The 17260-nt window shown below is 45.5% G+C and overlaps 1 protein-coding gene across 1 annotated transcript in view; it reads left to right on the forward strand.

Moving 5' to 3' along the window:
* Nucleotides 1-17260, forward strand: part of LOC147022502 (contactin-associated protein-like 5) — a 774700-nt gene that overhangs the window by 520530 nt on the left and 236910 nt on the right. The window contains exon 17 of the mRNA XM_085893466.1: nucleotides 2918-3136. Coding sequence (XP_085749592.1) covers nucleotides 2918-3136 — 219 coding nt within the window. The remainder of the gene's footprint in view (nucleotides 1-2917; nucleotides 3137-17260) is intronic.

Below are 17260 nucleotides of genomic sequence, written 5' to 3' on the forward strand. Positions count from 1 at the left end.
TCCTCATGTGAAAGGGTATTGCAAGTCAAAATTAGGTACCCCGATTCTGTGGGGAATAAACCCATCTGTAATTCTGGAGAAATTAATCTGTCGGCATTCTGGGGGAATTAACCCATCAGACATTTGTGAGAAATTAACCCATCAGGCATTCGGGGGGGAATTAAGCAATTCGTAATGAGATAAATAACTCAACTGACATAACATCATGTATTCCTGATATTGGATTAATCTTTCAAGGAGAGACGTCGCAAAAATATTGTTACAAATTTGGGAATTCGATTGCACACAACATTCAGGTTCCTTGAGTCAGTTATGTCGATAAGTGCTTGTTCCCAAGATAGTTCACCTTCCATTGTTTAATGGGAAGAAATCTATTGCGTGCGCTGCGAGATTCAATTTAATAGTTAGTGAGCGATCACAACACAAAGGAAGACGCCCCTCCCCCTCTTCTGCGAAGAGGAAGAAGAGCCCTCACGTCCTGAATCACGGGACGTAAACAAACTCCCTCCCACCCATGGTTGAGCGGGGGATGGAGCACGAGGGCATGAGTCACGCCGGGAGCGGGGGAGGGGCCGGATAGGAATAAAAAAGGGATACTCTGCTTTGTTCGGGCTGGCTTTTCAGTAGTAGACCTTCGGGTTCTGCTTGGCTTGGGTTAGGGAGGAGGCTTTTTGAAGGATTTCTGCTTTGGCTTGGCTTTTAGTAAGCTTTTTGCTTCGGCTTGGCTTTTCAGCAGACCTTCGGGTTCTGCTTGGCTCGGTTCGCTTTTTAGGCTCTGGCTTGCTTCGTCAAAGAGAGTCGGCTTTGTTCATCGGAAGAGAGTTGAGCTGGTTGCTCCGCTCAGAGTGCTTGGTTCGTGTTGTGAGAGGCTTTGTTCATCGGAAGAGAGTTGAGCTGGTTTCTCGGCTGGCTCTTCTTGGTTCGTGTTGTGAGAGGCTTTGTTCATCGCAAGAGAGTTGAGCTGGTTGCTCGGCTGGCTCTTTTTGGTTCGTGGAGCTCTTTGTTCTCCGCTTGGTTCCTGGCTTGGTGCGACTCATCAGCCTCATCTTGGAGGTGGTTCTTCGAGATAGCGACTTCCGACAGGAAGGATCGGCGCCTCGTCTGACCAGCACGTGTTCAGAAGCGTGAGAGGATTCGCTGGAGCTCGGGAAGGATCGCAGCTCACGGCGATTCGATCCAGCTCGCTCTCTCTGGAGCCCGGGTCCGAACAGCTTGAAGATCACACGAGGTAGAGAGGTTCGAGATAGGTTCTGGGTTTCAGCTCATCTGTCCCTCCGAGCTGGAGTCCATGATTAAAGGCATCAGCCACCATTTATTGGGTGTGTGTGCGTACGTGTGTCCGTGGGCCTGTCTAATAAGTAGGGAACTGTGAAGTGCTTTGTGTGCTGTAAATGATTGCATTGTATTTCGCATAGTCGGTATAGTTCTGCTCTTACGTGCTTCCCTAGTTCCCCATTATTATTAATAAATACCCCAATTGTCAAATGTTTTCAGCTCGTCGTGTCGATTCTTTCATTGACTGAGCATTTCGTGTGCTGGGAGTTAGAAAGCCGTTGGTTTGCCGTAAAATGGGGACATTCGGACCGATGGTTCTCCGCGATTAAGCCGCTCGGAATCGCACACGGGACAGGCTCGCTTAAGCGGCCTGCTTTGTAAGACTTCCGTCGAGGGTGAAATACCCCGGTAGTTGGATCACGTGGGTATTTAGGTAAATTGAAGATTGGCAATCGACCCTACCCCACGTGGTCTGCCCATTGGCGTATTTCGGTTCTTGCACAAGGACCTGTCAGCCTCGGAGTTATCCGGGCGGCGATCTATATTCCGGGCGATCGGTCAGGCCGACTCGACTTGCGGCTCCATCAGAGCGGTCGGCTTGCGGCCGACTCCCGGCACCGTAACAATATACACCATGAGCAGGGATGTGCAGAACATCCACGCAATGAAAAATGTGACTTCAAGTCCTCAACTCCCCCTCCCTCCAAAACCCCCAAGTCCTTAACCTACACCTCCATTAGTCACCCAGACCAAGATTCATTGAACCATGTATATATTTTCTTGCAGGATTCTCATGTTTCTGTCCAGGCAGTATAGTCTTGCCAAGCAATGCTGCGGATACTCCTTGCTTCACTGATAAGTCCCATTGGTGTTATCGTCAATGGATATTCAATGAACTCATCTTGTACTCAATCTGTGTCACAAGCATGATTAACTACCTTGCTTCATAAGGACGCCTTGTGCTCTATAACTGCTGCTAAATCAACCTCGAATGAGAAACCAGATCATATCAAACTCGAGACCTGACTTTGCCTTCAGACCCTGCATTTAGCTGAAGATCCACCACGATGACTACTTCTCTAATGGCTCAAATTACTACCACCTCTGTGTGCGGGTCAGATCAGGAAAGTTTCTGGCACAAGTCTCTCATTTGAGTGAAGGTGACGTGGACAGGAATTTTTAGTTTGTTCACGCTGCCGGCGATAACTCTTCCACTCTTTGTGAAAGACACTGCCATGAGAACCTTAAGGTCAATCAACTAAAGTCACCAGAGAGGACACTTCGTTCGACATCCATCTGAGTGACATAATTCAACACCCTGCCGCAAAAGCACCAACTGACAGTTTATAGTGGTGTTTGGAATCCAACACAGACGAGAGAGCTCATAAGTAAATGCACTCCCTCTGTACCATCCTATTGGACTGACCTTTAGGCATCTGCTGCACATTTTGTGTCATCAGTTTATCCTCAAATGTCACTCTTTGTAAATGGCTCTTTAAAACCAAAACCTCACTAAAACACACAAATTAAAGCCCCAATATTTGAAAGATTTGAAGCTCCACCATGATATCACCTTACCTGCTTGTAGGAATCACCTGAGTGAATATATGAATCGCTCCTAATCCTTACCTATGACCCCCAGCACCCTTGGATGTAGTTCTGTCACTCATGGCTGGAGGACGTCAGCTGGAGGTTCACGTGCGAACCCCAAGACCCATCAATGACGGCACATGGCATTGGATCCAAGCTGAGCGTGGACCTCTTGAGGCTTGGCTGCGAGTTGACGAGCTTCCTCAGACCTCAAGGCCAGCTCCGCCCCACGCACGTGCTCCCTTGCGCCTCACGAGCCCTCTCTACGTGGGTATGTATCGTCGTGATGTTATTCCGATTAATTTCAAAGATAACTGCCACGGGTTTTATTTTTAAACTATTAATGATTTTAGGTGAGCGAAGCTGTTCCATACTTACCAGTCATTAAAAAAAAAACGTTTTAGAAAAATAAAAAACATGCAAGGATGGAATCCCTAAAAACATCCAACCAAGAAAGGAAAGAATGACATCAAAATAACACATCACAATGCTTTCATGGATTGCTGTCACAACATCTTTTGACATTTTTGTTATCGGTGTAAATGGCAACAATTGGATGAAGAAGTTTATGTTGGAGGTAGTTGTACATTTGTAGTGTGGGTTGATGTAATTGCATGAAGATGTCTATGTTGGAGGTAGTTGTACATTTGTAGTGTGGGTTGGTGTAATTGTATGAAGATGTCTATGTTGGAGGTAGTTGTACATTTGTAGTGTGGGTTGGTGTAATTGTATGAAGATGTCTATGTTGGAGGTAGTTGTACATTTGTAGTGTGGGTTGGTGTAATTGTGTATGTGATTAGCCCCTGTTGGACTTTGTCCAAAACGGGGGCTTATGGATTTGGTTTTGATTTGTGCGTGTGTGCGTGCGTGCGTGCGCGCGTGGTGCGTGCGTGCGTCCGCCCGCAACCATTTATCGATTGGACTGATTCGACATGTATGGACCGATTTTTATTCGTAGTTGGCACAATGACAACATGTGATGGTATACGGACCCCTGGTAGCTTGTACATGTTGCTGCATTTGAGCTTGGTGCGTAACTGCTGAAATCTGTCTGTCTGGGTTCTTCCTGACATCTTTGTTCTTTGTTCCTTTCACATTTCTTTCTAATTTTTTTTTTCATAATTCTTCGATTCATTCTAATTCCTGCTTTTTCTTCTCTTTCATCTCTTTCATTATCTGTCTCTCTAAGGAGAAGTGAATTATTGCAGGGAGTTTACTATAAGGCTCACTTGGCTGCGCCTGAATGGGTTTGAGGGTTGTGGAGTAGCAGCTGAAACCCGAATCCTATCCAGGTTCCTCCTGATGACTCCATCTTTACTCTTTACTTCTTCGGGTTCCTTCTTGGTCTTCTGTTTCATACATATTAATCATAATTTTGCTTCGCGATGCGATCAAAGATGACGGATTGGCAGCCATTTTAGTTGTGAAGAAAAGCCGATGCTGAACACGTCCTCAACCATTTCTCGGACATGCATTTACCATTGGTGTTCAAACGTGGCACACACACAATGAATGATGGCTTCCATATGATGTCATTTTTTTTTCCAGATCAGATCCACGATGGCAGACTTGTTACTTAACTTCCTGTTACTTACTGGTGGCCATTTTGTTACTTAACTGTGTCCCCCAACCATTTCTCCGACATGCATGATCCGATGTTGTTTAAAATTGGGACAAGCACAAGGCCATCTGATCATTAAATCTTTATTTTGCGATATGATCAACGATAGCCGACTGTCAGACTGGCGGCCATTTTAGTTGCACATAAATAAAGGCTGGCCCTTTAACTCCGAACAGCAAAATTATTAAAACAACAGCGGCTATGACATTGTATGCCTTTTTTACTTGTTTGTCGTGAGATTGAGGGGGAAAATGTTAAAATATGTCGTGATGGCCATCCGTTAAATGATTATGGTGTCATTCCTACCTTGCCATTCCTTCTGACCTTGTTCGGTTGTTTTTGGAGATTCCATCCCGACATGTTTTTTTCTGACTTGTTGAACTCTAGTTTTTCCTGATGTTGATGCCAATGTTATCATCATGTGGTAAATTATTTTGAGGGGCGTCTAGATGGGGAACTCCCTGGCCCCCACCCCATCGGCAATATACTTTGTCTCATACAAGTCTCTTCCCTATTTCCTTTAATATCTCATCCAAGATTACTGTCTTCTTTCTCCACTCAGACATTCTGCTACACATTCATTCATTTTGTATGCCAATGTGGCAGAAATTTTCTTTGCCCTCTCTCCTTTCTCTGCTCCTTCCCTTCTGGTCTATATCCATACTCCATTATCCTCCCAATGTTCCTCCACTTGTCTCCCAAACTCTGCCAACCTTCTTTCCTTCTCCTACCATCCTTCATTCTCTTCTTTTCGTCAATTTACTCCTGAACGTATGTGCTATACGCACACAAAGAAATACATCCATTCCTATCCTCTTCCCTTCTGTTCCTTAATTGAATGTTGGCATTTCCAATTCCTTCCCTCTGCCACTCCTCCCTCCCTACCATGTGTAAGTGTAATAAATAGATGCCTTATAAAGGGATCACATGATCACATATAGTTGCATAACGAGGAGGTGATGCACGATTTTCCATAACCGGTATGATCCCCTGTGAACCTCAATGAAAGCATCAGCAGACCTCCCTGGGTCCTTTTCCTTCATAAATTACACATTTCGTCGTACCTTACAATTAAGGAGGCCTTGAAATCCATGACAGTGACTTTACGACAGACCGAAATTTACATGAAAGAGTGAGTTTTATGGCAGACTGAAATTTACACAAAAGAGTGAATTTTATGGCAAACTGAAATTTACACGAAAGAGTGAGTTTAACGGCAGACTTAAATTTACATGAAAGAGTGAATTTTAATGCAAACTGAAATTTAAACGAAAGAGTGAGTTTTAACAGCAGACTGAAATTTACACGAGAGTGTGAGTTTAATGGCAGATTGAAATTTACACGAAAAGCTCGTATTACGGTTGACTGAAATTTACATGAAAGAGTGAGTTTTACAGCAGACTGAAATTTGCACGAAAGAGTGAGTTTTACGGCAGACTGAAATTTACATGAAAGAGTGAATTTTACGGCAGACTGAAATTTACACGAATGAGTGAGTTTTACGGCAGACTGAAATTTACATGAAAGATTGAATTTTATGGCAGACTAAAATTTACATGAAAGAGTGAGTTTTATGGCAGACTAAAATTTACATGAAAGATTGAATTTTATGGCAGACTAAAATTTACACGAAAGAGTGAATTTTATGGCAGACTGAAATTTACACGAAAGAGTGAGTTTGCGGCAGACTGAAATTTACATGAAAGAGTGAGTTTGCGGCAGACTGAAATTTACATGAAAGAGTGAATTTTACGGCAGACTGAAATTTACGTGAAAGAGTGAATCTTACGGCAGACTGAAATTTACGTGAAAGAGTGAATTTTAAGGCAGACTGAAATTTACACGAAAGTGAGTTTCTCACTCTGCACATGCATAAATGGTGTTCAACAGGTTGTGGGGTAGACATGACCGAAGTGTTTAATCACGTTGGCATGACAACACTCGACTGATTCGAGACAAACGAACCTGGGATTATGCTCACTTCAATCAAATGAACGAGCTGTGTGTGTAAAAGCATCACTTAATATGGTTGTCACGTGGATTAGCTCACAAGCGATTTACCTTTGCGACGAACCATAGGTGTTGCAAAGAGGAGCGAATCATTTTAAATTGGGTCATGTGGAAAACCTTTCATATTTTGAGGAGAACCTGGGCGAGTTTTTCGAAGCTAGCATGAAAGAGAAATGTTACAGAGTTTTGGTTAGGGTTTGTTATCTTCTCGCTCTCCGTACAAGCGGATGAGTACAACCTTGTCCCATCTATTAACTCTTATGTCTGCTTTGAAAGGTCGTGTTGGGAAAAGAGGAGAGTTCAGTGTTCATTAAACAGATTAATAATCTCTCATCAGATTCTTTGACAGTAAATTTGATTCGGTATTTTATTTATTATTTCATGGATACACAGTTTCACACACGAACAAAATGACTTGTGAAGTCTAATGCTTTATTCTGATAAGTCATGATGACTCCTCACATTTACAGGTGTCGGCTGTTAGTCGGCTGGAATTCAAGATCTCTGTTAGACATCATTTCATTCGATCTTTTATCTGATTGTAGTATCGATGACCATATTAGAGACGTGCCCATGTAATTCATGTCTGCATGCACTGTGTGTATGTACGTGTACATTACTAAAACAGCCACATGCTAACTTGTTACGATTTCATGTGTATCAAATGGTAGTTGCAGTACGAGCATGAAATAGAGTGTAACTGAAGAAACACCTCTGGACAGGCAAATTGATTTGATTTGACTTGATATACGATACGTACCAGAGCGTTAGTGCTGCCAAAACAGTTTCTTGGCAAGAGTTACACTGGGTGGTTTGCCGTTGCCTTCCCAATGTTGTTTGTCCATTCTCTGTCCTTTTAAGTGCTGAGCATCAAACAAGGAAGCACCACGTACCGTTTCTAAATTATTTGGTATGACTGGGATGGGGTTTGAATCAACGATCTCCCAGTCTCGGAATGGAAGAATTACATGGTAGCTACATACACCTTAACTGGTGCTTGGTTGTCTATGTGCATGCCTGGTGGAACAAAATTAAGGAAGCACTATATACATATACATACACATATACATACATACATACGAAAAGGTGTGTGTGTGTGTGTGTGTGTGTGTGTGTGTGTGTGTGTGTGTGTGTGTGTGTGTGTGTGTGTGTGTGTGTGTGTGTGTGTGTGTGTGTGCTCCATAACTCCAAAAACCATGAAACCCAACAGCCTGAAACTTTGCATGCATTCGAAGGGAACGTCAAGGAAGTGTGTGAGTAAAAATTGTGTGTTTGGGTTAATTGAAACACCCCTTTTGAAGATAATTAATGGTCTTATTTAATAATATCCTATATCAGACGCTTGATTGGCCACCTCGCTCTCAATGGGGTCTTAAGCATGTCTTGGGTTACCTCGCTGTGGTCTCAAGCCACCATTTTTTTGGCCTGCTCAACTATGCCTTTACTTGGAACAGGCCACATTGATTTCTTAACTATAAAGTGTTTTTTCACTTTCTTCACTCATTTAATATCTATTCTGGCGAATCAATGGATACATTGCATTTTTAATAAATGTCCCAAGACGCCAGCATTCGTGGCTTTATTTCATTTCCGCACATGCCATAACCTCGAGAATCCCTTAAACAATGCCAAATTAAAAAAAAAATTAAGCTCCAAAATTGAACTTAGCAGCAGTTCCGACTTCGGAAAATGAAAAGTGTTCATTTGTCCAATTTGGACATTGCTTGGGCGTTTCCGGGTGCATGTGTTTTTCGACGGGAATTGGTAATTGCTTGCCAAGCCAGGTGTTCCATTGGAGTGCTTGCTTGAGTGCTTAAGTCACTTGCCGAGCCCCTGGCAGTCGATAGCAGTGCAGTATTTTTTTTTTTGTTGTTATTTTTTTGTATACCATGTCAAGGCTCGTATGAGAGCTAACACACAGAACATACAACAAGGGGAGCAGGAGACAGGAGGGGCAGGAGAGGGAAAGACAAAACAGTGGGGAACCGAGACATGAGGAGATCTATGGAAGGGAGAGGGATGGGGCGGGGAACACCGGGTAAACAAGATGGACACTCCAGGGACTTTCAGGTCCTTACACAACAGGGACTTCAGTAAGGCAAGCAGGAAATTTGAAGGAAGTGGGTTTGAGATGGATTAATGGGGGGTAGAAAAGATTGTGGTTTTGGATGGGGGAAGCTGTTAGATGGTGCTGAACAGCTGTTTTGAAGAACTGGAGGGAAGAGTGGGATTTTAGAGAGTGTGGGAGTTTCTTCCAAAGGTGGGGAAAATACAGGAGTGAAGGTGAGCAGTGATTCTTGATTTTGGTAGTTTTACCAGAAGGGAGTTGCTGGCGGACCTTGATCGCCCTGTGGAAATATGGGGGGACATATCGCAAATGGAGCGGTGGGGGGGGGAGACGAGAGAAGAGATGGTAGAAGACAGAAAGACCACTGACATGCCTGCAGTGAGAGACCCAAAGACTCAGCCTCATTTCTGGAGATACCAATGATACTAAATGCCTTGGTTTCCACAGCGTGAAGCCGAGAAAGGTGAGAGTCAAGAGCACCAGCCCAGAAGGGAGAGCAGAACTCCATATGGCTGTGGACAGAAGCTTTGTATGTTGTTAGGAGTTCGGGTATGACAAGGAAGGACTTTGCACGATGGAGCATGCCATGTCGGCAACTGGCTTTGGAGGCCAGTTTCGAAATGTGGCTTTCCCAGGAAAGATCATGGTAGATCCCAGAAGCTTGAATGAGAGAACCTCTTCAAGAGTGATGTTGAGAAGGTAGATTGTTGGGAGGGTGGGGGTGGGGGTTCCAGATGGTCCTTTCGGAGAGACTTGGTGAGGATGTGTGATTTGTCCGGATTGAAAGACATGTTCCACATGTTGGACCAGTTTGTGATTTTACCCAGATCTACTGAGAGTGAAGAGGCTGATTCTTGCTGATCTGAGGGATGACAGATGGTACGGCAGAGGGTGGAGTCATAAGCAAAGAGATAAATATAATTTTCCAGAGTCGGAGAGATCATTGATGAAAACCAGGAAAAGAACAGGGCCCAGAACGCTGCCTTGAGGAACTCTAGCCTGGACAGGAAGAGAGGATGAAAGAACTCCATTTAGGGCCACACGTTGGCTGCGACAGGAGATGATGTCTGCGAATCCTGAGTGGAGATGGCCTTGGATACCAAAGGAAGAGTGTTTGGTCAGCAGGGCAAGGTGCCAGACTGTATTGAAAGCACATTATATGTATTGGGAGATGGCTCTGATTTCATGTCTGGCATTGAGGATCTCCATCCATTGTTGGGAGAGCAGAAGCAGCATATCCAGGGTGGAGTGACCTGGTCTGAAACCAAATTGATGAACGGAAATCAAGCCATTGGAGAAGAGGAAGGATTTAATGTCTGAAGCGATGATGGATTCCATAACCTTGCTGATGATTGGGAGAAGGCTGATTGGTCTGTAGTTGCAGGGATCTGTTTTTGCACCTTTTTATGCAGGGCAGTAATGTTTGCAAATTTCCAAGCAGATGGCAGATGACCTTGAGCAAATGAGAGCTTGAATAGAAGAGACAGAGGGTGAGCAAGAGCAGAGGAGCAGATTTTTAGAACATGTGAGCTGATGCCGTCTGGATCGGTTGCAGAATTTGAGTGGGGTTTGACACACACACACACACACACACACACACACACACACACACACACACACACACACACACACACACACACACACACACACACACACACACACACACACACACACACACACACACACACACACACACACACACACACACACACACACACACACACCGTCTCATTGAATGGTACATAAGTATACACTTAGCTCAGAGCTGTCGAATCTGAATTCAATTCTTAACCCATGATAAGCTATCACTCTGACCTGTCTCATCTGAATTCAATTCTTCACCCATAATAAGCTATCACTCTGACCTGTCTCATCTGAATTCAATTCTTAACCCATAATAAGCTATCACTCTGACCTGTCTCATCTGAATTCAATTCTTAACTCATAATAAGCTATTACTCTGACCTGTCTCATCTGAATTCGATTCTTAACCCATGATAAGCTATCACTCCGAGCTGTCTCGTCTGAATTCATTTCTTAACCCATGATAAGCTATCACTCCGAGCTGTCTCATCTGAATTAAATTCTTAACTCATAATAAGCTATCACTCCGAGCTGTCTCATCTGAATTCAATTCTTAACCCATGATAAGCTATCACTCCGAGCTCTCTCATCTGAATTCAATTCTTAACCCATGATAAGCTATCACTCCGAGCTGTCTCATCTGAATTCAATTCTTAACCCATGATAAGCTATCACTCTGACCTGTCTCATCTGAATTCAATTCTTAACCCATGATAAGCTGTCACTCTGACCTGTCTCATATGAATTCAATTCATAACCCATAATAAGCTATCACTCTGACCTGTCTCATCTGAATTCAATTCTTACCCCATGATAAGCTATCACTCTGACCTGTCTCATCTTAATTCAATTTTTAGCCCATGATAAGCTACCACTCCGAGCTGTCTCGTCTGAATTCAATTCTTAACCCATGATAAGCTATCATACTGGTGCTTCACAAGTGAGATTTGCCTCACAAGGTGTGCTGACCCTTTGATGGAAGTTAAGCTTGACATCATTCTGATACATCAATTGGACACATGGGGAAGTGGGGCAGGAAGCTGGTGGGGGAGAGAGAGACAGACAGACAGACAGAGACAGAGACAAACTAGAACAGCACTCGGTAGAACACATACTTCCACCAGGCTGAACATTTTGTATCCCACTGAGAGGTTGGATCTGTATCCGGACCTGAAGCAAAATCGAATCCACTTGTTCTTGTCACGTACACAACTCATCCACCTCGTTTTGTCATAACTCGTCCACAACTTTTTCAAATATCGTGCGACATATCGTTTTTGGTCCCATCTCTCAGTGGTGAAGAATCACTGATGAAAATAAACACTTCTCGTGTCTGGATCCGGACCTTCACCAATATCGAACCATTTTGTTCTGTCACACCCCCACCTGTCACACCCAAAGGGCGGAGGAGCTCCTTCTGAGCCAACGGCCATCCATACTAAGTGCTCAACTGTGTCTGCGGACGTCCTCCTGCAGTTGGGTTACTTTTTATTAGGAGGTTGGTGGCAGGATTTGCACTCCGGCCACCGTTAAACCCTTCATTCCGCAAAACACAAAAACGCAAAAAAAAAATCAAAAAACCCACACCGTGGGAGTACCTCATGTGCAGCTTCCCTTAGCAGGGCAGATGGCGGGATTGGGGCAAAGCCTTCGGGGCCCCCAATCATTGATGATAGGAGGGAAACCACGGGGTAACATTCCTGGGTCAGATTGCGGGAGAGTATGTCGGAGTGGTGCTGAGGTGTCGTCCACCAGACAGCGGTCTCCTTGGGTTAACCTGAGGCGGTCCCTTCAGGTGTGTGCCTGGAATGTCCTATCCCTAAGAGAGGATGATCACCTGTCTCTGTTATAATCTGAGCTCAAGCGTTTGGACATCGGTATTGCAGCTCTCTCTGAGGTTCGGAGACTGGATTGCGGCGAGATAATGGAGGGTGGTTACACCTACTACTGGTCTGGTCGCTCTGATGGTTACCATACTCAAGGAGTTGCTGTAGCTGTGTCCAATAAGCTGACCCCAATGATAATTAAGGTAACAGCGGTCAAAGAGCGTATTATGAGACTAAGGATTCGTCACTCCTGAGTTGTCATTTCCCTGGTCTCTGTCTATGCTCCGACTGAGGCGAGTGATCTCACCGTGAAGGATGTATTCTACGCCACGCTCGAGTCTGTGGTTGATCAGTACCCAGACGAGATACACTTCTAGTCTTGGGGGACTTCAATGCATCGACAAACTGATAGGGATGGTTATGAGGCGTGTGTTGGTCCCCATGGGTCAGGAACTATGAACCAGAATAGCACTAAGTTCCTTGACTTTGCAAGAAGTCATGGACTTAGGGTGGCTGGTTCATGGTTTCAGCACCCACAAGCTCATCGCTGGACTTGGTATTCCAATGCTGGCGGTGTGGCAAAGGAGATTGACCATGTCCTCGTTGACGGTCGCTGGAGGATGATCCAGAACTGCAGGGTCGACCGGAGTGCTCAGTTCCTCAAAACTGACCACCAGCTTGTTGTAGCAACTCTAAAGCTGCACCTTAAATTCAGGAGAATGGTACCATCCCAGCCGAGGCTGGATGTTGGCAAGCTCAAGGATGAGAGTGCAACTGAGGAGTTTGCGAACAGGCTGAGTGGACATTTGGGGGCTGTGGGTGCTTTGGGGGGGGGGGTGCTGAAGAGTTGTGGAGTGCCTTCAAGACCACCGTTCTTGATGTTGCCGGTGGATGTCTTGGAACTCACCGCAGGGCAAAGAAGAATTTTGTCTCTCAAGGGACACTGGATACCATTGACCAGAGTCGTAGGGCCAGGCTGAATGGCAGAGCTGAGCTGTTCAGGGAGCTGAGGCGTAAAACTGTACGTTTACTAAGGGTTGACAAGGAGGCCTACGTGCGAGGAATCTGTGAGGGGATAGAGCATCACCTGTAGACAGGTGATTCTAGTCCTGCTTACAGGGAAATTCGCGCATTGCATTCATCCAAGCCCATCCCTCGGAGCACTGCAGTTCGAGCAGAGAGTAGTAGGCTCTTGACAGAGGAGTCTGAAGTGAAGGCCTGCTGGGCTGGTTACTTTGAGCGGTTGTACCAGGCTGATCCACCAGCTGTCAAGTTGGACGTTCAAGGGTGTTACAATCCCTGTTGCTGACCCTCCAATCAACTGTGGTCCACCTTCGCTTGTGGAAACACGGGCTGCAGTGAACTGGTTGAAACAGGATAAAGCTCCAGGGATCTGTGGCATCCATGCCAAACTTCTCCAGGCTGGTGGAAATGCTGTACTCGTGTCGTTGCATGCAGTTTTCTGCTCTGCCTGGAACACAGGCATCATCCCAACTGATTGGAAGAGGGGCCTTATTGTCCCTCTCTGGAAAGGGAACGGTGATCGCCAAGACTGCAACAACTACCGAGCGGTGACGCTGCTCTCAGTGCCGGGCAAGGTCGTTGCTCAGATAATTCTTGACAGGGTTCGCCACCATCTGCTTGAGCACCAGCGTCCAGAGCAGTCAGGCTTTACACCAGAGTTCATCGATTGACCGTATCCTTGCTCTTCGTGTCCTCACCGAACGCAGACGAGAGTTTCGGCAGGGGCTGCTTGCAGCCTATGTTAATCTCTGTAAAACGTTTGATTCAGTGAATTGGGACGCCCTCTGGAGGATTCTTGGTATTCGTGGGGTGCCACCAAAACTGATGGATCTGATGTCTGAACTCTACTCTGGAACTGAGAGTGCTGTGAAATGTGGTGGCACCATCTCTGACTTATTTCCAGTTGTTAATGAAGTTTGTCAGGAGTCTGGACTGCCCCCACACTTTTCATCTCTTGTATGGACTGGATTCTAGGGAGGATGGCGGGGAGATCAAGCTGCCGTGCATCGTTTGGGAATGTCAAGATCTCGGACCTTGATTTCACAGATGATGCAGTTATTTTTGCGGAGACTTTAGATATCCTTTTGGGGGCCCTCGAGGTGCTGAATGCGGAGTCGGAGCCGCTGGGATTACAGGTTTCCTTGGTCAAAACTACGATCCAGGCTTTCAATGACATCTTGGATGCTGCTGTCCTGTCTGTGTGTTTGTGGTGAGGATGTTGAGGTCGTGTATTGATTCACTTACCTTGGCAGTGATATTCATGTCTCTGCTGAGTCAGAGGCCAATAGACGTCTGGATCGGGCCTGGGGAGTCATGGATTCACTGGATTATGGGGTGTGGCACTACCGGTACCTGTGCGGGAGGACGAAAGTCCGAGTCTTCAGGTCCTTGGTGCTTCCAGTCTTGATCTATGGATGCGAGACTTGCACTCTGACCAAGGATCTGAGATGGAGACTTAATTCCTTTGGTACCAGGTGTCTTCGGAGAATCCTTGGCTATCGCTGGTCAGATTTTGTGTCCAATGAGTGGTTGCTGAGAGAGACTCTGATGAGATTTGTTACCTGCATAGTCCGTGAGCGTCAGTTGCGGCTGTATGGACTTGTGGCTTGTTTTCCTGACGCTGATCCTGCTCACCAGATTCTCTCAGCGAGGGAGTCTCGTGAGTGGAGGAGGCCAGTGGGCTGACCACTTGCCTCGTGGTTGCAGCAGGTTGACCGGCATCTCAAGGAGATGGGAGATGGGCCTGGCATCTGCCTGGGGGATGGCCAGACGGAGGCCCCTGGAGTACCGGTGGAAAGTGGACGTAGCAACGCGCTGTTCTGGCACATGCTTCCGTACCTGACCTGACACCCCCACCTGTCTACCATGTTTCGTCCAAATCCATTCACAACTTTTCGAGATATCCTGCTCACAAACAAACAAACAAACAAACAAACAAACAGACTGTGGCGAAAACATAACCTACATCCACCTTCGGTAGTGGGGGTAACAAACACTGCAGTCTGGTATTGGGAGGTTGTCAGACCACGGCCTGGTGAGACTGCTTGAGGATGGTCTTTTCCTTACTGTGGTTGTGTTTGGTTAACACTTCTTGTGTAAGAGTCACCTTTAATGGCAAAATTCGCTGTGAAATGTGTTCTTTCCCTTGAGCTCGAAATGGTGGCGCAGGGGGTGGCGAATGTTTCCACATTGCAAATTACAAGTCGCTTTCTCGCAAACGTCATTGCCTTTGTGTTCGTCTGAAGTTGAAGACATTCTTCTCGCGAGAGGTAATATAAATGGCACACAAATTATATCTGTGTGGCCTCTCATATGAATGAGAAGGTCATTGTTTGTTTCAGAGTTGCCCATCGTTGCCTCCATCTTGGGATAAGGCCTTTTATTCTTGAACCTGACCTTGTTATGTTTGTCTCCTCATGAGATACATGGACGGTTATGGACAATGTATCTAATGTGCTACAATTTATTAAAAAATGAAGAATTATGTGCTCAATTAAGCAGGCTCAGTGCGATTGTATAAAATATTACAATGGTGCCAATCCAGTTTGGTGGGTCTACGGTCTGCTAAAGCGGACCTGCCACACGAAAGGGATGTGCTTCATAAATGGCCGAAAGTAAAAACGGAATCACACTTTATTTATTTATTTATTTATTTATTTATTTATTTGTATACCTTGTCGAGGCTCGTATGAGAACTAACACATAACGCACAATAAGTGGGGCATGAGACAAGAGGGGTGGGAGTGGGAAGGACAAAACAGTGGGAAACAGAGACATTAGTAGATCTGTGGAAGAGAGAGGGATGGGTGGGGGATGTGGGGAATACAAGATGGACATTACAGGGACTTTCAGGAAGGAAAGCAGGGAATTTGAAGGATGTGGGCTTCTGGTGGGTAGAGAGAAAAGAGTACTGGGGTAGAAAAGCTCGAGGATTTGGATGGGGGACGATAATAGGTGGTGGTGAAACCAGTTTGCATGGTTTCTCCCGGTCCCCCAGTCAGAATACAATCCCCATTGGTCTCGTAAAACAAATTCACTTTACCACTTTACATCTCCTCCAGGTATTGACTCAAAGGCAGCCCGAAACGGTTTGCACAGGCAATGGTAATGGTGGGTCACCACATGACACCCGTACTTATGGAATAACAGGTTATTGGAAATAGGTACAGGACGATAAAAACGAAAAATCCCGAGAAAATAGAAAAACGGACATGAATACAGGGAAATAAACAAAAAGGGGACTCGGTAGAGCGCATACCTCCGCCACGTAATATCTGATCCACGTGAACATATCAGGCCCATTACCTTTTAGAAGTATCATGACATACAGTATTATATCGTTTTCGGCCCTATCTCTCAATGGTGAAGAATCACTTTTAAAATAAAATAAATCTCGTATCCAGATCCGGAATCGGATATTCACCAAAATCGAAACAATTCGTCCTTGCGGCACCCCCAACCTGTCCAAAAAAATTTCATCCGGTTCCGTCCACAACTTTTTGAGATGTCCTGTACACAAACAAACAAACAGAAAGGGGTGAAAATATAATCTCCTTCACCTTCGGTGGTGGGGGTCATAAGCACACTCCACGATCTATTAAAAGGAAAAGCACTGAATTTAAATGAATTTATCGAGGTCCTTGTGCACCATGAGCACATCATTCATTCATTCACAATCAGGGACCAGACAAGGTCTTTAAATGGATAGGATTAGGGTTACGGTTAGGTTCAATGCTGCTCCATGCCGAGCAGATCTTCAGTCCACAGCCACGGCACTCAAGCAGAGAGGTGAAGCTTCCAACAGGATGAAGGGAGAGGACAGAGGGAAGACAGCAGAGCTGCAAGAGAGCTTGAAGGGTGGCCAGAGACAATCGAGCGAACAGCACTTGTACAGACCCTTTTATCCCCTCCGCCACAGCAACGCCCTGCACCTTTGAGCATCCTTTGATCATAGTCCGGCATGTCACCAGCTCCGTGCTAATGCCATGCGGCTGTGGTGTTGTTACCGACGCCGCCAGTACCAATGACGTGAGGCCTTGCATTGCAGCAGTGGCAGCGTGCACTCAGGGTTCCTTGTCATGGCTGGCATCACGTTGAATGCCTTGTATCCAGAGCGCAGGGAGTTGATCGGCCCAATCACGATGTGCCGACATATCCAATATTCACCCTTCTCCTTTCCTTGCTTGAGTGTTTTGCCTGGTTCATAGAGAGGATACGTATGAATCACATTTTCCTGCCTCTCAGGACATGCATAGGCACAGG

The sequence above is a fragment of the Eptatretus burgeri genome, chromosome 8 (genome assembly GCF_056783735.1).
Source record: "Eptatretus burgeri isolate ZD-2024b chromosome 8, Ebu_testis_v1, whole genome shotgun sequence".
NCBI lineage: Eukaryota > Metazoa > Chordata > Myxini > Myxiniformes > Myxinidae > Eptatretus > Eptatretus burgeri.